General features: G+C 42.9%; 1 protein-coding gene across 1 annotated transcript in view; it reads right to left on the bottom strand.

Moving 5' to 3' along the window:
• dgkza (diacylglycerol kinase, zeta a) overlaps positions 1-10,631 on the bottom strand; it is a 570,823-nt gene extending 560,192 nt beyond the window's left edge. The window contains exon 1 of the mRNA XM_060838748.1: positions 10,455-10,631. Within this exon, the coding sequence (XP_060694731.1) occupies positions 10,455-10,513 (59 nt within the window). The 5' untranslated portion in view covers positions 10,514-10,631. The remainder of the gene's footprint in view (positions 1-10,454) is intronic.
• Between the last annotated feature and the right edge of the window lie 12,548 nt (positions 10,632-23,179).

Raw genomic sequence — 23,179 nt, 5'->3', positions numbered from 1 at the left:
GAATTTTCATTGGTCTATTTAATGAACTCATAGTGGTCTTGGTAGTCAACAGTCCTCTTTAGGGAAGTCTCACCCTACACCAAAACGGTTTTTGCTGTCCCTTTACACAAATGATTATGGTGGTTGAATTACAATTAGCCTCATCAACTCAGAACATCATGGCGTTCAGTTTGACGTGTCGCATCCTGCAGTGTTTTTGCTGTTTCCTCATTTGGAGGATTATGGGAACCAGCTCAGCTCAGGGTGTGATGACAATCATTTTGGTGCATCACACTCCACATCAGAAAGCCTTCTGTTGGGGTCCACAAAACAACAAACACTCACTCAGGCAAAAGACACAAAGAGAAATTACTTCATTTAAAGGATTGCAAATCGTTTGGATGCTCAGTGATTCTTTGTATTCAAGACAGAGACCAATCGATGACTAAAGGCAAGCAAAGAATATGGAGTTGGAGTGGGAGAGTGGAGTTGAGGTTTAGGTTGAGCCATGATAATCTGCTGGAGCAGCTTGATGTGCTTCTCTTGAACCTATTTCTTATGCCTTGATGTAACTGAAGGCTTCCTTCCTATGTTTCTGGGGCTGAGGCAGGCATTGGTTCACATCCTCTTTTTTGTAAATGTTGCTGGGCTCTTGGATTAATTCAGGCCACTTCTTTGCCAAACCACACTGACTTAGTAAACCTTTTAAAGTCAGAACCCCACTGGTCCTCACCTACCACCCCACCAACTTCCATATACATCACATCATCCATCATATTTCCGCCACCTCCAAACGGACCCCACCACCAGGGATATATTTCCCTCCCCTCCCTTATCAGCGTTCTGAAAAGACCACTCCCTCCGTGACTCCCTTGTCAGGTTCACACCCCCCACCAACGCAACCTCCACTCCCGGCACCTTCCCCTGCAACTGCAAGAAATGCAAAACTTGCGCCCACACCTCCTCCCTCACTTCCCTCCAAGGCCCCAATGGATCCTTCCATATCTACCACAAATTCACCTGCACCTCCACACACATCATTTATTGCATCCGCTGCACCCGATGTGGCCTCCTCTATATTGGGGAGACAGGCCGCCTACTTGCGAACGTTTCAGAGAACACCTCTGGGACACCCAGACCAACCAACCCAACCACCCCGTGGCTCAACACTTCAACTCCCCCTCCCACTCCACCAAGGACAAGCAGGTCCTTGGACTTCTCCATCGCCAGACCATAGCAACATGACGGCTGGAGGAGGAGCGCCTCATCTTCCGCCTGGGAACCCTCCAACCACAAGCTTTCTCCAGTTTCCTCATTTCCCCTCCCCCAACCTTGTCTCAGTCCCAACCCTCGAACTCAGCACCACCTTCCTAACCTGCAATCTTCTTCCTGACCTCTCCGTCCCCACCCCACTCCGTCCTATCACCCTCACCTTAACCTCCTTCCACCTATCGCATTTCCAACACCCCTCCCCAAGTCCCTCCTCCCTACCTTTTATCTTAGCCTGCTTGGCACACTCTCCTCATTCCTGAAGAAGGGCTCATGCCCAAAACGTCGATTCTCCTGCTCCTTGGATGCTGCCTGACCTGCTGCGCTTTTCCAGCAACACATTTTCAGCTTTTAAAGTCAGTGTGAACTGAACTGTTGAGAATGAGCAATTCCCACTTTTATGCAGTGGAGAGGTGAATGAGCAGCATGGAGCATTGTGATGGAAATATGTCCAAAGCAGCCTGCCATTTAGAGTCTTTAAAGCCTGGATACCTGCTCTGGGCTCAAACGACTTTACATATCCACTGTATAGATCTGATTTCAAACAGATCACAATTTTATATTGGGATCCCATGTACCAATGTAGCAGACAGGGCAGTGGAAGTTATGGTTCAGTGGTTACATTCTCGCCTCTGAGCCAGTGTGGTATAGATTCAAGTCCCACTCCAGAAATTTTGAGTCTTTAATCTCAAATAATACATCAACAAGTTGCATTTATAAAAATACCCCAAGGTGCTTTATCCGAGAGAGTGAACTGTTGATGAGATGAGATATTAGTATAAAACCCCATCTACCAAATCAAGTGGATAGCAACATAGAAACATTATCTCATGTTCCTCAGCTACTGAGATCCCTCTTCTGACATTTATGTTTTGGGTACTTGAATAGGAAGGGTTCAACAATATGGGCCAAATGGTACTAGATTAATTTAGGATATCTGGCTGGCATGGTGAAGTTGGACCAAGGGGGCTGTACATCTCTATGACTCTATTATCTGGTCATGTGTCTCATTGCAATTCATGAAGCCTTGTTGTGCACAAGTTGGACGTAGAATTTCCTACATTGTGCAATGACAACACGTCAGAGGACCTCATTAATTGCAAAATGTTTTGGAATGGAGCCATCAAACACATCTTTCTGCTTCTTTTAAAATCCTATATAAGATCTACCAGAGTTTGTGTCATAGATTCATACAGTACAAAAGGGGCCATTTGCCCCATCAAACCTGTACCTCCAAGGCTACACTGAATCTACACTAGCCCCACCTTCCAGCATTCATCTCACATCCTTGAATGCTATGACACTTTGGTAGGGCTCAGCCCTGGTGCTTATTAGAAGTTGTGAGATTATCTACCTCAACTAGCCTTCCATGGAGTGAAAATATTGGGTGAAAATATATTTCCTTACATTCCCTGTAAACCTCCTGCAAGTCATATAAAAATCCTGCCATGGCAGATGGTGAAATTTGAATTTAGTAAGGAATCTAGAACATTATCTATTGTCAGCAAAAGCCCATATTGTTCATTATTGTCTGTGAGGGAAGGAAACTGCCATTCCTACCAGGTCTGGCCTACATGTGACTCCTGACCCACTGCAATGTGGTTGGCTCTGAACTGTCCTCTGAGCAATGAGGTAATAAATGCCAGTCTAGCCAGTGACACTCTCTTCCTATAAAGTCAACATGACCTCCCTGCTCTTATAATCTATCCTTGGACTGATAAAGGCAAGTATCTGTATGCCTTCCTAACTACCTTATTAACCTGCCCTGCCACCTTCATATAAAATAACAGAAAGTAAAAAATTCTGAGTGCATAAGAGAATGTCTTGTTTAGTGATCAAAGATGTAACTGGGGTTTCATGGAATTGACCAGAATAAATTTTTACTAGCTCAATAGAGGATGCAACACAGGATATCACAGTAAAGAGCAGTTACAGGAAGTTGGTATGGTAGCTCATTATGGAATGAGTGGGAGGAACTTAAATTCTGGTAAAGTCGTAGATAATTAAGCAGCTCTTGCAAAAAAGCTGAGCAAACTGATGAGGAGTAAAAGAGACATGTTACACTTGGGCACCTATCTGCATACTGTATTCAAGCGGTGAACACAACAGTGCAAATACAAATTTACCTACATGCATACATGAATGGAAAGCATTCTGGATTACCTCAAATTGCTGGGTTGCTGTCTGCCTCCCTGCGGCTCTAGTTCAGGCCGAAAACAAAACTAGAAAAACAAGCTCCCTGAGGCCTGCCTGATTCAATGCCTTAAAATGCAAGGCCAGTGCTGTAGCCTAAAACAAGCAGGAGCCTTTGTTACCATAAAAGGAGTTCGACAGTTGTAGCACTTACCATACTTTTTCAATATCATACAAGCACACATTCAACCTCGGACTGCTAGTCACAAAGTGGCCTGATTAACATAGGAACACAGGAATTAGGAGCCATTCGACCCTACTCCTAGCATGATCATGGCTGATCTTATTCAGGTCTCAACTCCACTGTCCTGCCTGCTCCCCATACCCCTTTATCCCATTTTTCATGAGAAACCTATCTAGTTCTTTCTTGAATCTGTTCATTAATTCTGTCTCTGGGTCTGTGAGTTCCACAGATTCACAACTCTCTGAGAGAAATAATTTCTCCCCTCATCTTAGTTTTGAACATATCTCCTCTCACTCTATATTCATGCTCTGTTGTTCAACACTTGCTCCACAAGGGGGAATACCTGTTCAACGCCGACCTTATCAATCCCCTTTAGTATTTTATAGATTCCCCCTTCATTCTGCTGAACTCCAGCCAGTACAAACCCTAGCTATTCAACCGCTCGTCATAGACAGCCCAATAGTTCCTGGAATCAACCTGATGAACTTTCTCTGAACCATCTCCAGTGCCACCACATCCTTCCTCAGGTAAGGAGACCAAAGCCAAGCACTCTAGGTGTAGTCTCACCAATTCCTTATATAATTGTGATAATACTTCTTCACTTTTTAAATTCAGTGCTTTTGCAATAAATGTCAGTAGTCCATTTGCCTTTCTGCACCTGAATACCTACTTTAAGACCATAAGACATAGGAGTGGAGGTAAGGCCATTTGGCCCATCGAGTCCACCTCGCCATTTAATCATGGCTGATGGGCATTTCAACTCCACTTACCAGCATTCTCCCCATAGCCCTTAATTCTTCTTGACATCAAGAATCTATCAATCTCTGCCTTGAAGACATTTAGCGTCCCGGCCTCCACTGCACTCTGCGGCAATGAATTCCACAATGTGATTTCTGTGACTCATGCACAAAGATGGCCAGACCCTTCTGTTTAAGTAGTATTTAAACAGCTATGGAGTCAGAACGGATGGCTTCTAATCACTGGATAAATGCCAAAATGTCACTGGCATTTGCTCATGGCTCCAAAATCGTCTTTGCACCAATGGCTGTCCATTTGGTGCCCCCTGCCACACCACTGTTAGGTTTTAATTTACTGTTGGCATTACAGAGGGGCCACTCAAATACGTGCCCTCACTGCTGGCTGAGCTGTGCGCTGTCCTTCGTCGCAGTCACAAATTCAGTCCAAGATGCATCTCAGGAACTTTAAAACTGAACAATGAGAGCACACAACAGCATGGCTGGGAAAACAGAAGAGCTTTTCCAAAGGTGATATCAAATTTCAAAGCCAGTGTATAGCCTTGTGGAAAATATATTCATTTACATTTTACGGAAATACCCCAGGATTCCTGATGAAGGGTTTTTGCCCGAAATGTCGATTTCGCTGCTTGTTGGATGCTGCCTGAACTGCTGTGCTCTTCCAGCCCCACTGATACAGAACCAGGTCTCTTACTACTGCCTTTAATGCAATCATTGTGCCCTAATGGCCTATCCAAGGTGTGTTATAATTAAAATCAGTATTGGTGGTTCCATTTCTAAATTGCTAGCCATTCATTTACCAAAGCCGGAATCAGTTTAATTTTCACAACTGTTTCTTTGCATTTCATAATTCAATACAAATTCTAGTCTGGCCTCTTTCCTTCCAAACTAATTTCTCCTACTGGGACAAGCCAGCCTTTAAATAGATGGCCCAATGAATATCAGCTTCTCTCTCACTCTGGTACTCATCTCAGTTCATTCTTAATGGGACCAATGTTTGTAATATTGTTCATTTCCTTTTCTTTTTTTTAAAAGAAAAAGAATCAAAGATAAACAAACTCACATTTACAAACAATGGTACACATGTTTTATTCACAAAGTATACAATACGACTCCTCCCTTTTCCAGGGCTCCCAACAACATTTCATCTGAGGCATTCCATTTGGGAAAATGGTCCAATAGTTGATGACTTGCATTTATCTATCTCAGTCTGGATATTTCTTTTCTCTCCTACATTTGCTTTCAACTTGCTATACCTATTCTCAGCATTTTCTCAGTTGCAAATGTTAGAATTAGAATTAGAATCCCTACAATGTGGAAACTGGCCCTTCAGCCCAACAATTCCACACGACCCTCTGAAGACTACCCCATGAGACCCATCCCCCTACCCTATTACTCTGCATTTTCCCCTGACCTATGCCACTGACCTCCCTGAATACAATGGGCAATTTAGCATGGCCAATTCACCTAACTTGCGCATCTTTGGACTGTGGGAGGAAACGGGAGCACCTGGAGGAAACCCACGCACACACGGGGAGAATGTGCAAACTCCACACGGACAGTCATAGAATGTATTTATCCCAAAATGGACCAGTTATCTATATAACATTCTATAAGTACAGTCCCTTCAGGTGTATTTCATTTAACAATTTTTACAAGATCTGGGATGAATAGAATGCTGTGTTTAATTGCATCAAGAAGTGTAAGGGTTTCACTCGCTGGTGTGCTCCTCAATATTCCTCAATGTGGGCGGCACGGTGGCACAGTGGTTAGTACTGCTGCCTCACAGCACCAGAGACCCGGGTTCAATTCCTGCCTCAGGCGAATATCTGTGTGGAGTTTGTACATTCTCCCCGTGTCTGCGTGGGTTTCTTCCAGGTGCTCCAGTTTCCTCCCACAGTCCAAAAATGTGCAGGTTAGGTGACTTGGCCATGCTAAATTGCCCGTAGTGTTAGGCGCAGGGGTAAATGTAGGGGGTGGGTTCAGGTCGGTGTGGCCTTGTTGGGCCGAAGGGCCTGTTTCCACACTGTGAGTAATCTAATCTAATCTTTACTTTGCGGCTTCCAAAGCGAAAGGTCAACTTTTCTCACTCTCTCCCATGAGAAATGTTGTGAACCCAACTGCAAAATCCGTCTCAAAGGTTGGCATTGCAAAGCATCACTAAAAATAATTAATGTCATGGTTTTGGAATCACTCAAAGTTGGCAATTACACTTCACTATCTTTATTTTTTAAAAAAACCATGTTGTTTGTTGTTGGGATGTCCTCACACTTTGAATTTCTCATCTCAAGACTAAGTTCTAATCTTATCCACACGCCTAATCAATTGATCTGGCCAATGCAACTTGGCAACTGCTCCATTTTATCTTTGGAGGCAACCACATCTTTCTGTATGGACCTTTCATGAACAATTATGATGGAACTGATACTCTCCAAGTACAATTGTTCACGTAAAACCAAACTGACATATTCAAAAGCCTGATCGCCAATTTTAAATTCCCCACTGATCTGATCTACAGTGTTCATTTGAAACTTACAAGAACTGCCTCAGAAAGAAATCCACGTGCATCATGAACATGCTGCAAAATTTCCCATCATGGTACCATCATAGGAGTTGAGCACAGTCTAATTTTAACAGAACTATCCTTACAGACAAAATACCCACCTGGGAAGCAACATTCAATTCATCCAACTTTCAGAGTTTCCATCGTGTTGGATTCTTCCTACAGAAGTTGAAGAAATCAATTTCTCCAAGAAACAGATTATCCTGCAGGAAAGCTTCCTTGATATCAAAGGACTTACAGCTCTGTGAATGGGTAGCTAAAATGGCCAAAACCATTCACAAAATCACCGTAGGGGAGTATACTTGGATCTCCCTACTGTGCAAACATTCCTCAAAATTCTAGCAATTGACTTAACCTTCACCTTCGAGTCTTTGAAAACTGGTTCAACCTTTTCTGTACATATTCATGTTTGTGATACAGCAGGTTGACCTTGCTTTACGAATTCTGAATAGGCCCCAGAAGTACTTTAAAGTTTCTAACATTTGCCTTTTTGCGTCTCTTGCAGCTTTATCTTTTTATCTATTTGTGGTTATGAGCATCTCCTCAAGAGGGGGACATCTGCTTCTGATCTTTGGCCAACAAGATTCTGCAGTTTCTTTGCAAATCTGTCAACTAGCCAGGCTGTGAGAGCTCTCTCTTGTTGAGGTCGCTGCCGGACTGCCTATTAAAGATCCTTCTCACCGTAAGCAATTTTTTTCCTCCTCCTAGTGTACGTCCTGAATTATTACTTCAGATTTGTTTTCATGTTTTCAATTCCCATATTCCCTTTGGCCAATCCACGGACCTCATCTTTTGTCCTTCCCCTGAGATTATTAAGCAAGTTTTCGTATTTGCCCTGCTTGTCTTATGATCATGGGTTTTCTCTAGCTACCTGACCAGCACACCACATGGGAACCTACTTTAGGAAATGAGTCCTTGGATGATGTTGCTTTTTCTTGTTCATCATGTTTGGAAAGAAAATTGGCACTTCCTTCTTGGACTGTTAGATCCTCCCTCTATGGCTCTAACTCACAGAATAATGCAGCTCACTATGAAAGGGTGCCTCGTCATTATCACCTTCCTCTCATATTTGGTAATTCACAACACAGCGCCATCACTTGAGCAGGTCTGCTTTCCAAGTGGTATTATTCTGTGTATGTTCTATAAGTTACCGAGACCTCTCCATTCTCTTTGCACTGTCTCTCATAATGAACCAGCCGGTCAGAATGGAAGTCTTCCTCAATCGCTCTCAGGAACTTTCTGATGTTTTGATAAAGTGCTTTCTTGTAGGCATGTACCCACGTAGCTGGGCAGTAAAAAAGCAGCTAAAGGCTGTTTGCTGCAGGGTTGCAGGATCATCACAAAAGATAAGAGGCCAAATGAGAGGGGTTAAATCCCATTTTCTGGTATGTCCTTCTTGTGCCAGAGCTGTGTGTGTCTTAAGTTAGCTGATCCTCCAGAATCTTAAAAATATTTCATCAACATTTACATGATTTGTTTCTCACGCAAAGAGTTGCTGAGTAAACTTCCTGAATATGTGGTCATAACTGCTATTTAAGTTCTCACACACACCCCTAACCTCTTCATTTGCAAGTTCTCTTCTGTTAACAACAAGACATTTCATTGGTGTCAATTCAATTTTCCATAACCTTGTCCACTATTGTCCATTTGGTCTAGTTGTTATTAATGTAGACGTGCAGCCATATTTACAAAATGAAAAAAATTAAGTATTTTGCCGTTTGGCCCATGTTTTCAGGCATTGGCCACCACTCTCTTAAATTCCCAGGCTAATAGGACTTCTAACCAAGCCTACTGGTGACTTCCAATATATGATACACATCTCACATTGAGATGTGATGTGTTCAACAAAAGACTCATATTTCATAGGAACAACTCCAGCATCCTCCGACCACAGTTATACTATGTGTGATGGAGGGTGGGCAAATTGTCTCTGTATCTTTCAGGTAATCCTCTTCTTGTGATCCAGACTCTTGTCTCCAGAGACGAAAATTACTTCTTGAATTTCTCTTTGACAAATACTTGGTCTCCTCAACAGAATAGATAAACCTCGGATCTGGAAAATTGTGAATTCATGGCTTTACCAAAGACAAGTGCTTTGTCTAATCTCATCTTTGCTTTTACCATCAAAGTCTTAATTTAGCAATAATGGGGCGTTATAGAGGATCACATTGATGCTTTCAAAATGACATATTCCTGCTATTTCACATGAGAGATCATTCTTTTTAAATGTATTATTGGCCATGTACCTGAAGCAGGCTGTACCTTCATGTTCTTTAACTCCATGTTTGTCTGCCTGGCAGAGTTTTCAAGTAACATTTTAGTCAATCAACTTCATGCACTGTTCAAGTACAATTGAATAACTCAGCCCAAATAAATTCTCGGTCCAATTTAAGTTTTCAGCAGCTAATACACTATTTTCTTGCCATTCACTCTTACCATATTCATCATCAGTACCGTCCCTATTGGGAATTATGCTCGATTCTTGGGTTTTAAATATAGTGATAATTTCACTCACACCAAAAGACAGCTATTAATCATTCCCTGTGAATTTCTGAGGCTCATTTGATTCAGCTGCCATCCCAATCTAATGTTTTTTTTTGATCCATTATAAAATCTGACCCATGCTAGACTCTCTCTTTCACCTTACTGGGGAAAGACAGCCTTTCTTTTCATTTTACAAACCCACCAGCAAATCAGCATTTGACAAATTAATGAATTAAAATGACTGGGCAAGCGCAATTATACATTTTCCTTACCGATCTGTTCACATATGTTATTACACACCTCTGCAGCAGGTGGGACTTGAACCCATGTCTCTTGGTCAAGAGGTAGGGACACTACCACTGTGTCACAAGAGCCCCCATCCCCACCCCAACCATAGAGTAGGGCAAAATTATCTGCTGCAGTGAGCATCAGGTGCTCTCTCCTTGTGGCATGTTCTGGTTCATTTATAAAGGGACTATCGTTTGCAACATTGCCAGCTGTCATACTCTCTGAGTAGTCTTGTTTATATCAGATGAATTTTATTCCTTTGTTTTTGATCTTAGCTATGTATTTCAAATATGTGCCCAATTCTCTGTTGTTGCTATTACATTTGCTTCCACCTCTTTAGGTAGTACTTTTTGGATTAAATAAAATCACAATTTTGAAACATTCCTCTGCTTCTCTTTGGTGCATTTGCCAATTACCTTAAAATCTGAAAAATACTTGACAAACCTTCAATTGTAAATTGCCATCAGATACATCATTTTGTAAGCAACAGAGATTCTGGAATGAAAATTACAAACAGTGCTTCTAAAGACTTCCTGCTCCCCAGAAAATGTTTTGTTTTTGTTTCCCACTCACTTACTTCTGAAAAATAGTCCCTCATAAATATAAGATAATCTCTCGGTGCAACATAAAATGATGCAAATTAGGGAGTTCCATCTTCTCTAGACTCATTCTGCACTTTTTAACTGGCAAATTGCAATGCACAGTAGTGATCCAGTTCTGAGTGATAAAAGTTCGGTACCTTTCTCTAGAAACTTTGGCTGGAGTTGGAGGAACTTGCCAGCTCCTCTTCTTCCACATCTAGCCAGCAGTTGAGTCTTTGGTTCTTAATGGTCTCCACCTGAACTGCCAATAGTCCATGCGTATTCAATAATTTGACACTCAGCTGTCAGATAAATACTGCTCAGCCATTCTGCAGCAACCCGACTTCTTTCGCAATGGTTTTACAGCTCACATCTTGTTAGTTCCTCATTCAAACTTCCTGATGACACCATGAACCACAAGAACACATAACGAGTTCTTTCTGCTCAAATCCCTTGTGGAGAGGGTGTGACGTTGCAGGCAGGGGTTGGTAGAGTGAGGGGGACAGCGAAGTGGAGGGTGAGGCTTTAGCATTAAGTGAAAGGGATAAGCCCATAAAGACATAAGACATAGGAGCAAACGTAGACTGTTTGGCTGATGAAGTTCACGCTACCATTCAACAAGATCACAACCTGATTTGAATTACAGATTCTAAGTAGCCATTTATGGACCTTAGATTTACAAACCTAGGAAGCTACACAACCAAGATTACATCCTGTTGCATGCAACATTAATATAGAACAACCACCAACTGTGTGCCACATTTTCCATTGTTTACACTCTTTAATGGTAAAATTATTTTTGAAGTGCTCAAGTGTAAAAAAAGATTGAGACCACAAAATACTTTTTTTTAATCAAATTTGCTAGGGTCGATATTTCCTATATCCTAACAACATATAAACTATCATTTTAAACATAGATTGTTCACGTTTCATCTTCTGGTTTTAGTTCCACAGAGTGCTCCAGTTTACATGGTCTGGAGGAGTTGCACTTGCATGGATAAACACAAAGGCTGTTCCACTTCTTTTATTAATTAATTCTATTTATACAAAAGTATAACATTCTGGCAATTATATATATCATGCTCATAGTTCAACTGAATTGAATCTGCTTAACTGTGTCCTATTAAATAAGAGCTCAGCAACAAGTCACTATCAAGCTCAATGTTACCTTGGCAAAATGAAACAATTAGTTCCTAGTGTTGAGTGCTATGTAGCTGTTTTACTATTGTTCAAAGTACTTTTTCCTACAACTTCATTTCATCTTAATGATCAATGAACTTTCATTATCAGAGGCAAATGGGGTGATGGAGATGGTGTGACTAAAAGGCCTGGAAGTGTGTGATCAGTCATGGTCATGTTGAATGGTGGGGCAGGAACACTGGGCTGTAAGACCTAATCCCGTTCCTATGTTACTAATTTTTGCTGGACAATTATAATGTTCCTTCTCTCCAAATCCTACAGACTCAGGTGTGTTGGGGCCCTCATTGAAATGAACAGTCTCAGTCCTCCAAAGGAACAATGCCACCTCCCAAAGGGCTGCACATATTTGAAAGACACAAAATGGCCAACAAGGGATAAACATAATTAAACAGCCTACTCCAGCTTTAAGTGAAACATAATGGTACTTTTGAACAGGGATACTGCAAAGTGAATGGGATCCCCCTATACAAACAGCCATCTGAGACAGTTTGAAAAAATGATGTCTAAGGATAGACACAAGTTCATTAAAATATGACAAGTGATTGATTCCAGCCTCATTAATGAAAGGATGTTGTCGCATTAGATGAACAGTGCCAGTTAGAACAAAGGATGCAAATCCCAGTCCATGAGACAGTCAGCTTAACATACTTTACAGCTGTGAAAACGACAGCTAACGTTATTTTGTAGTCACCAATTGTTTCTTTGAAGTTATTCACAACATTAAGAAATAAATTCTAGCTGAGGATTCTTCAGATAATCATAAAGTTGATTTCAACATAATTATAGATACACATATATAACCAAAGGATAATAGAAGCATTTGGGGGGAAACATTGCAACATATATCTAAAGTAAATTAGTCTCTGGAAGTGCTTTCCTTACCTCCAAAAAAAGCCTGACACATTCTGAACGAAATAGACTGATTGCAACTTATTAGTTAAAAACTGATAACCGGCCACGTGGCTGTCAAACTTTGCATGTAACTAACTTTATAATTGGAATTAATACTACGAATAATACAGCTAGTTAGAATGAACCATCTTTTGTATTATATATATATATTTGGGACAGTGGAAAATATAAGAGGAGTAACAGAAATTGATAGAAATAGCAAAGGAATACAAGGGGCAACAGAATTCAAGCAGGTCCTTAGAGATAAGCAAGTCTGAGACAGGTCTGAAGAAATATAACCAGTAACGTTGGAATATGAATTAAATGGATGCATAGAAAGATCCCAAGGCCTATAGACTATTCTGTCTGTTAAACACAATGAGATCATGGGAACCTAGTGCTGTTCATAGGAATGCCCATCACTGATTAGGCGTTCAGACTAGATTCCCTACAGTTTTCCCTTTGGCCCAACAAGTCCACACCGACCGTCCGAAGAGTGACCCCATCCAGACTCTATATTTACCCCTGATCATTGCCCCTAACACTATGGGCAATTTAGCATGGCCAATTCACCTGATCTGCACATCTTCGGATTGTGGGAGGAAACCGGAGCACCCGGAGGAAACCCATGCAGACACGGGGAGAATGTGCAAACTCCACATAGACAGTTGAGGTGGGAATCGAACCTGGGTCCCTGCTGCTGTGAGGCAGTAGCACTAACCACTGAGCCACCACGATTGGGTGTACAGAATAAAGGGAAGGACACAGTGACCACATTTCATATGATTATTGTACGCAAAATGTAAAAAAGATTGCTGTAGCTCACTGTAAAAATCAGAGCATCATTGAGCTCTCTTCCGATCTGAGCAGAAGATTAAAAAAAACGACTGGGTTCTCACATCTAGGCCAGATTCGGTGAAGATCTTTAGCCCTCTCCCTGCACTAAACAGTTGTTGCTTGAATAGGAATAAAGTCTGCCGTGGGCCTGAGTCCTGCCTGCCTCCTGAGTCTTTGTCCCCAGTCGGGAGAGGGGTGGGGGAGGGGTTGGGGAGGGGGGGTGTGGTTTAACACTCCTACACCACCCAATATCAAAATGTTCCTGATTCAAGCTCAATGAGCAGCCTCATTCAGAGAGATCTTTATGATGGCTGACAGTTGGGGAATGGGTGAATGGCATTCGTGGTGCAGTCCACCATTGGGCAGGGTAAGATACAGTAGTCATTTCTAGCCAGCTCTCCTGCCTCAGAAAGTTTGCTTGGTAAAGTAAGTGTTGTCAACATCCCTCATCTTTTTTTTAGATTAGATTAGATTGGATTACTTACAGTGTGGAAACAGGTCCTTCGGCCCAACAAGTCCACACCGACCCGCCAAAGCGCAACCCACCCATACCCCTACATTTACTCCTTACCTAACACTACGGGCAATTTAGCATGGCCAATTCACCTGATCCGCACATCTTTGGACTGTGGGAGGAAACCGGAGCACCCGGAGGAAACCCACGCAGACAGGGGGAGAACGTGCAAACTCCACACAGTCAGTCGCCTGAGTCGGGAATTGAACCCGGGTCTCAGGCGCTGTGAGGCAGCAGTGCTAACCACTGTGCCACCGTGCCACCCTAAGGTGGCATGAGGACACAACAAATAAAAGAAATCAGGCAAACTATCTGTTCTGTGCATGAGCAAATGTAAACTCGAATGCTTGGAAAGATAAGCTCACAACATTTTGATCTGGTGGTTTATGCGATTTTTTTTCATGTAATGATGCATCTTATCCATATTTGGCTGGAGCCATTAAAACACAGAGAACCAAGGGTCCCTATATTAACATATTTCAACTACATAATGATCTGGAAAAAAGTGAGGACTGCAGATGCTGGAGTACCAGAGTTGAAAAGTGTGGTGCTGGAAAAACACAGCAGGTCAGGCAGCATCCGAGGAGCAGGAGAATCGACGTTTCGGGCATAATCCCGAACTAGGGCTTATTCCTGAAGAAGGGCTTATGCCTGAAACATCGATTCTCCTGCTCCTCGGATGCTGCCTGGCCTGCTGTGTTTTTCCAGCATCACATTTTTTCAACTACATAATACTCTGGCAGATCACATCTTGAATCTACACTTTAAACACATCCATCATGTGTACTTACACATTGGGAAGCAAAATGTTTACATGATTAAATAAATAATAAGCTGGTTTTAAATAATCAGAGTTCCCCATATCATAGCATTTTGAAAGCACCAGGCAAAAAATGTTCAGACCTTAGAAAACAGATTTTTAGATTTTAAAAAAGTCTAAGAACTAGCGTAATATCTAAGTTCAATGCTCAAAACTAATTCCCAAACATTCAGTTAACCGTACACAGTTAGTTAAGTTAGTTAGTACCCAGTGTTAAGATTAGGCTGTCCCTGGGCTTCTCTGCTAAGAACTTTGAAAATGAGTGTTTATAAGCTATTTAAAAAAAAACTGTGGTAAATGCCTGAAGAAACACATTTGCTTATCTCTGAGTAAACCACAGGCTCAGTCACAAATGTAGATAACATGACTGAGGGCTCTGCTGCAATGGCAGGTGGTCTTTGCTGGGATTGCTATCTGGCCATTTTCTGCCCAGTTGACATTGGTACCTAGAGTAATCCTGGGCAGGGGCTTCTGGTCACATCCCTGCTCAGAGTCCTGGGGGGTTTGTTTTGCTGCTCTGAGATTTCTGTTAAATTCTATTCTTGGATGGAACTATTTTTACCGACTCGAAAAGCACTTTTAACAATGCAGGAACTAAACACGTCTCATTAAGGCTCCCTTCATTACTGAACCGCCTACTATAAGGTGACTAACCTTACTTATCCTGTCACACCGAGGGAGAACAAGTTGAATAATGGGCTTATTTAACTTTTACCTGCTGTATCCTTGTATTGTTGAAATAAATCCACTAATGCACCTCTGCTGGTGCAAGATCCTCTGCATAATGTCCAGTAAGGAAGTCAGTTAGCTCAGTGGGCTGGATGGCTGGACAGCATGGGTTCAATTTTCACCCTGACTAGGGTTACCATGAAGGACTCTTCTTCTCAAACTCAGGTTAAACCATCACCAGTTCTCTCTCTCTCTCTCCCCGTCTCTCTCACGCGAAAGCAGTCCTATGGTTTGGTAAGACCATGGCAACTTCACCTTTATACAGTAAACAGCATTTACAATGTCACACTGAATTGTTGGAGCAGAATATTTTCATGTTTCAGCTGTGTTAATAAATGTAATTTTGAAGAATCAACAGTCGAGAAACCAGTGATATGCGTACAGCCTCTTCAGTGAATCATTTGGCAACCAAACAACAGGCAATGAACTGTACTACACCTGTACTGTAACATTGAACTGTGTTTTGAGATATATGGGATTAGTTTCGATTTTGGAAACACTGGCTGATTAGTTGCAAATGGTACACCTTGTGCAGGAGATATTAAGCTGATGTATTATCTACACTGTCGATAGAGACCGGAGTGGGGGGGGGGGGGGGGGGGGGATACTTCAATTTTGACTTATTTTCTGTCAACTTCCTTGCTTTCTAACAAGGTTCATTTCCAATACGTGTGTGAGGGACTTAGGAGGAACAGTTTGGTTCAGAATCACTGAATTGTCACAGCAGAAAAGGAGGCCATTCCGCCCATCAAGCCTGTGCCGGCATTCTGAATGAGCAAGTCAGCTTTTGTTTGGGCGGGCGAAGGGAGGTGCAGTCAATGCAAACTGAGGCTGATACCTCTCATTTGGAAGCTCCAACATCCTCACTTTTCTGGCTGGAATTTCCACGCGTGCTAAATTGCCTGTAGGGTTGGGTACATTGGTCAAGGGTGGATAGGGGAATGGGTCTGGGTGGGTTACTCTTTGGAGGGTCAGTGTGGATTTGTTGGGCCGAAGGGCCTATTTCCATACTATAGGTAACTTAATCAAAGAGAATATAACTGGGATGGGAGGGGTCTTTGATGATGTTAGCTGCCTTCCTGAGGCAGTGAGAGTATAGATGGAGACAATGGAAACTGCTTTCATCATCCTTTTATGCAACATTTTTCACAGAGTAACAGCTCTCTGCATAAAGACATTCTTCTCTGCCCTACGGTTCTTTTGTCAATTAGCTTAAATCTATGTTACAGACCACACTGCCAGCTCCTCCCAGTACAATGGATCAATCTGCTCATAATTCTAAACGTCTCATCTACCTTCCCTAGCCTAAGAATGTTAGAACCCAAGTATAGAGTTCCCAACAAGAAATCTGGTCGATGTAGAGACCAAACTAACCTTTCCTGACCTGCTTGCTACTCCAATAAACAGTGCATGTGGCTTACTTACTGAGGAGAACAAGAATGAGAATCCCATTCTATAGTGGGCTATCAATGCAGCCCATAAGCAATGCTTCTCCTGTCAAACTGAATACTCCACTGGAGTTTGCACATTCTCCCCGTGTTTGTGTGGGTTTCCTCTGGGAGCTCTGGTTTCCTCCCACAGTCCAAAGATGTGAGGTTAGGTGAATTGGCCATGCTAAATTCCCCGTAGTGTCAGGTGCATTAGTCAGGGGTAAAGGTAGGGGAATGGGTCTGGGTGGGTTGCTCTTCGGAGGGTCGGTGTGGACTTGTTGGGCCAAAGGGCCTGTTTCCACACTGTAGGGAATCTAATCTAAAAGATTTCAGAAAATTGAAATATCACACTGGAGGAAGCATTTAACATTCTGAAACTGGACAAATGAAGAAGGAAAAATGGGAATCAGTTATTCCAGCGATCAAAACAAAAGCACAACAACTGACTGATACTTATGTTAAAAGAAGGATTTCATACAAAGCTTCAGCAATTAATTTTATTCACGTGTGGGATGCAGGTGTTGCTGGCTGGTCCAGCATTTATTGCCCATTCCCTAGTTGCCCATGAGAGGGCGGTGGTGAGCTGCTTTCTTGAATCACGCTAGTCTCTGTTCTGTAGGTAGACCCACAATGCCTTAATGGAGTGAACGACAGGATTTTGAAGGAATACTTGGGCATACCTATGGTTCTTCTTGTGCTACATATCATTCATTACTTGGGAAGGAGAATGTTGACCTGTTCCAACATTACTAAAATAACTCCACTGAGGTTGTCATGATTTGGGGGTGCCGGTGTTGGACTGGGGTGGACAAAGCTGATGAAGAGGCAGCACTCCGAAAGCTAGTGCTTCCAAATACATCTGTTGGACTATAATCTGGTGTTGTGTGATTTTCAACTTTGTGCGCTGAGGCTGGTATCCTGTCACAAAGTCACCATCTCACCCTTTATTTGCACCTGAACAGTCCTTGACTTCAGTCCCGCCCCATTCCGAGTCAGCGAGCAGGCTGGCAATATCTCTGACACTCCCCGTGTTACCTGTCAACCCAGGGCTCCATGATTGGACCAGGGTTAGGAGCCCCAATCAGGGAACTCATATTCATTAAAGTCCAACCAGCTGACCTCATTATGATCATTACAACTACAACTACTCCCGTGCAGTGCTGAGGGGATGTGACACTATTGTATGCAACAAGGTAAAATCAAGACCCCATTTGCCCTCTCAACTGAACCAGAAAGGTCCTAAGAGCTTTTGAAGAAGCAATCGTGTAGGCTACACTCAATGATTGCTTCTGTGCATAACATGTTAGAGCGACCAAGAGGGAAATCACATTTTGGACATGGTGTTTTAGCATTGACCCATACATTATCTCAAACCTCAACGTTGTGAGGCCTTTGGATGGCCCTGATCATCATGGTTAAGTTTATTGGCCAACAAGAAATGACTGACAATCTGATCCTGGCCTCAGGTTTTATGAGGTCTAACTTTACTAAAATAGCTGAAGATCTCGCTAATGACGACCTCATTAGTGAGGCAATCAACTACAAAGGACAAATAGGTTCTATTTAAAGTAAGTTGCAAGCATAATTAAGCCATGTTTGGTTAAAAAAAGGCACATGGCAAAACAAAATGAGGAATGTGCAGAGACACATTTAATTTAAGCAGAAGGCATTCTATGCACTTGAGGTATTTAACTCACAAGAGAACAGAGAAAGTACCGTATGCAATTAAGGAAGACAAAAATAGCCATGTGATTAGCCAAGAAACTCTAGAAAAAAAGCAGGTGATGTCTAATTGCAGAAATTTTTTTAAGCTATGTCAAAAGATAATTAATTATTCTAATAGGCTGCTAATCACATTAACCCAGATTAAAACCGATGCCCAGCTCTCAGCTATGATTCAGTTCATACCAATCTCACCTCTGAATCGCAAAGTTCAGGATTCCTCTCCCTCTCCATGGCTGGAGTACAAAGGTCAAAGACTCATCCAATGCAATTCAACATGGCGGCCGCACTGTGGTGCCGCTATTTTTCACTTAAGGCTTTAAAGAAAGACCACGCCTGACTGTTCGGGAGGATGTAAAAGACCCCATGATTTGAAGAATAGTTGAAGTGAGTGTGCTATCCAGCATTTATCTTCCAGTCAACATCACAGAGACAGATGATTGGGTCATTACAACATTGCTACATACGGGTACTCAGTGAGTGTATGTTAGCTTCATTGTTTCTGACATTACAGCGAGGTGAGGGCCCAATGGTATCGCTGCTAGATTATTAATCCAGAGACCCAGGTACTACTCTGGGGCCGTGGGGACAGTTCCTACGATGGCAAAAGCTGAAACTTAAAATCAGTGGAAAAACAAAAAGTGAATGATGGCTATTGACAATTGTTGAAGCAAAACCCATCCGGTTCCCTAATGCCCTTTAAGGAAGGAAACTGCCATCCACTCACCTGGAGTGACTCCAGACCCACAGCAATGGGATTGACTCCTAATTGCCCACTGTTTGAGCGGCTATGAGGAAAATCACAATTTGGACCTGGTTCTTAGCACTGACCCAAGTGTTATCTCAAACCTCAAATCTCTGGGCAGTTATGGATGGACAATAAATACTGGCCTAATCAGTGGTGCCCACATTCCACAAATGAATTTTTAAGAAGCGACTGCAATTCAAATGACATTTTCGGGCGGCACTGTGGCTCAGTGGTTGGCACTACTGCCTCACAGCGCGAGGGACCCGGGTTCGATTCCAACATCGTGTCTGTGTGGAGTTTGCACATTCTCCCCGTGTCTGCGTGGGTTTCCTCCGGGTGATCCGGTTTCCTCCCACAGTCCAAAGATCTGCAGGTCAGGTAAATTGGCCACGCTAAATTGCCTATAGTGTTCAGGGATGTGTAGGTTAGGTGCATTAGTCAGGGGAAATGTAGAGGAATGGGTTTGGATGGGATACTCTTCGGAGTGTGGACTTGCTAGGCTGAAGGGCCTGCTTCCATACTGGATGGAGTCTAATCTAATATTTCATTGGCTGTGAAATACTTTGCGATATCTTGGGGGGGTTGTCAACGACAACACTAGCCTTTCTTTTGCTGCAGTGTTGCTGAACGCCGAAATCATACCCTTCTATATTCTTGTAGCTTATGTTACAGATGAGTAATAGTTGGATTTTAACAGAATTATTAATATGAGAACAGATCACAATGTCATTTTGGATCTGCATGGGAAGATGATAACTGATAGAGATCCATGGTCTGGATACAGTCCATCTGAAGGTGCTGGGAGGTGGGGCAGGTGCTTTGTGAGTCCTTCTTTGCCTGTATCTTCAGCAGTTCAATCTCGTCACTGGTAGAACCCTAGGCTAGAACTTAGTTCTCATAGATTTTAGCTTCAAAAAAAGCGAACAGATCAGAGGCAGGGAACTATGGGTCTACCAGCCTGACATATATCATTGGAAAAAGATGCATTAGTGAACCCGTCAGGTTTGCTTATGTCCTTTAGAGAAGGTAATCTGCCATCCTTAAGCAATCTGACTTATATGTGACATCAGACCCACAGCAATAAGGTTGCGTTTGGGGACATACACCTCCCTTGATGCTTTTTTATAAAAATGTTAAGCAGAATCATAAGAAATATACTTTATGATCACTGTTCCGGCCACGGTACTGGCATGTACCCAATAATATGGAAAATTGCCCAGGTATGCCCTGTACACAAATGCAGGACAAATCCAACCCAGCCAATTAACACCCCATTAGTCTTTAATAAGTTATCTCACCATAAATGACTTCAAAAACTCAGCAGCAATTTGAAATCCTGGATTAAGAACTGATCTGATTCTGCATGTAAAAAGATAGAGCAGGTATAGTTCAGTTTTGAGATATGATTCCAGAGATGTTGCCAGGAATTAGTGCTGGGCCACAATTAAGGACCTTTATTAAGGACCTCGGCAAAAGAGTTATGAGTTGGATGATGTTATTTGGTCATGTGCAATGTGGAGACCATTCAGAGCTGAATCTGTCAGGTTTCCATGTAGGATTTTCGTGACGCCCAGCTTGTTTGGCGTGTTTGGTCAGATAGGAAGCTAGACATTAATGAAGCGAGTTGGAGTGTTAACGAGGCACTCAACAAAGCAACAATTCCCTCTGAAACTTCTGCTGTCGAGCAAGAAACTCACCTTGCCACTTACTAAAAATAGAAAAGGTGGTGTGAGATGCTCCGGCCATCCCCCTCAGACCTCTCGTCCAATTCTTCCACAATTCTCTCTCCAGCCCACGTTCCTCAGACCCCTGCCCATTGAAACACAGAACCTAGGAACAGGTGAAGGGCGTGCAGCCCATAAAACCCACTCTGCCATTAAACAAGATCATGGCTAAGCTGCAATCTCAAAGCCATCCTCCCACGGTCTCCCCATACCCCTTGGCATCTTTTCCTTCCAGAAACCTTTCCTCCATCATAAAGTCAGAAATGGAGATGTGTGCTGATAATTGCACAGTGTTCGGCACCATTCACGATTCCTCAGCTACTGAATCAGTCCATGCCCAAAATTTCCAGAAATCAGTCCAAGCCCAAAATCAGTCCATGCCCAAACTTTCTCTCTTAGATATATTCAGTGAATTCCACAGCCGTCTGTGGTGGAGAGGTGCATAGATTCACCTCCCGTCATTGAAGACATTTCTCCATATCTCTATCTCAGCTGGTTCCTCAACGTACTGGTCTAAGATGCCATCTTGTACACATTCCAAGAACTCATCCACCCTCCCTGTGGAGGGTGTCTGCACATTCTCCCTGTGTCTGCCGTGGATTTCCTCCGGGTGCTCCGGTTTCCTCCCACAGTCCAAAAATGTGCAGGTTAGGTGAATTGGCCCTGCTCAATTGCCCGTAGTGTTAGGTGCAGGGGTAAATGTAGGGGAATGGGTCTGGGTGGGTTGCGCTTCGGAGGGTTGGTGTGGACTTGTTGGGCTGAAGGGCCTGTTTTCACATTATAAGTAATCTAATCTAATCTAATTAATTGCTGTCTCTAAACAGATTACAACACCCAATAATGTGGAAAATTGCCCTGGTATGTCCTGTACACAGAATGCAGGATAAATCCAATCTGGTCAATACTGCCCAATCAGTCTACTCTCTACCATCAGTAAATGATGGATGGTGTCTTCAAAAGCGCTATCAAGCAGCACCTGCTCAGCAATAACCTGCTCAGTGACGCCTAGTTTGGGTTCCACCAGGGCAACTCAGCTCCTGACCTCATTACAGCCTTGGTTCAAACATGGACAAAGGAGCTGAATTCCAGAGGGTCAGGTGGGAGTGACAGCCCTTGACATCAAGGCTGCATTCAACTGAGTGCGGCAGCAAGGAACCCTAGAAAAACTGGAATCAATGGGTATTGGGAGCAAACTCTCCACTGGTTGGAGTCAAAACTGGCACAAAGAAATAGAGTTGTGGCTGTTGGAGGTCAGTCATCTCAGCATCCGTGCAGGAGTTCCTCATGGCAGTGTCCTAGGCCTAACCATCTTCAGCTATTTCATTGATGACCTTTCCTCCATTGTAAAGTCAGAAATGGAGATGTGTGCTGATGATTGCACAGCGTTCAGCACCATTCGCGATTCCTCAGCTACTGAAGCAGTCCATGCCCAAATGCAACAAGATCTGGACAATGCCCTGGTTTGGTCTAACAAGTGGCAAACAACATGCATGCCACACAGGTACCAGAGATTGATCACCTCAAACACAAGAGAAAACTAACTATTGACCTTTGACATTCAAAGGCATTACCATCACTGTTATCCCCGACTATCAACACTCTGGGAGCTACCACTGACCAGAAACTGAACTGAGCAAGCCACATAAACACAGCGTCAACATGAGCAGGTCAGAGGTTGGGAATATTGCAGCGGGAAATCACCACTGACTTCCCTAAGACAGTCCACAATCTACAAGAATCAAATCAGGAATATGATGGAATACTCCCCGGACGGGTACAGTTCCGACAACATTCAAGATACCATTCAGAAAAAAAGCCACCTGTTTTGTCAAGCAAGGCGTTTTGCAAAACCTTTGAAATAAAATGGTTAGACTGTGGCTAAGGTAACCAATTCTGAGATACCACACGGAAGGACGGATGGTAAGGCTTTAGGGAGAAGGCAGAGGGGATTTAGTAGCATTGGACCAGGGATGAAGGATATCAGTAGTTTGAAATATTAGACAAAGTAATCTTTTTTCTTGGAATAAAGAAGGTCAGGGAGAAATTTAGTACCGTTCAAAATCAACAAAGCATTCTATATTGCAAATAAAGAGAAAGGTGGGAGGCTGGTTGCTGGAGAGATGGAGGGCCCCTGATGAAGGAGGGGGTAAAGGTTGCAAGTAGCTGAAAACAGTTTCCCTTATTTGACTCCAGTTCTCCTGTCCTGACTATCGTTATCGCCTTCTGTGGCCTGGAATTAAATTGGCTGATGCCAGGGTGGGCTACCCT

The sequence above is a fragment of the Hemiscyllium ocellatum genome, chromosome 18, assembly GCF_020745735.1.
Source record: "Hemiscyllium ocellatum isolate sHemOce1 chromosome 18, sHemOce1.pat.X.cur, whole genome shotgun sequence".
Taxonomy (NCBI): domain Eukaryota; kingdom Metazoa; phylum Chordata; class Chondrichthyes; order Orectolobiformes; family Hemiscylliidae; genus Hemiscyllium; species Hemiscyllium ocellatum.
The sequence above is the reverse complement of the archived record's forward strand: the minus strand, read 5'-3'. Positions and strand labels throughout refer to the sequence as shown.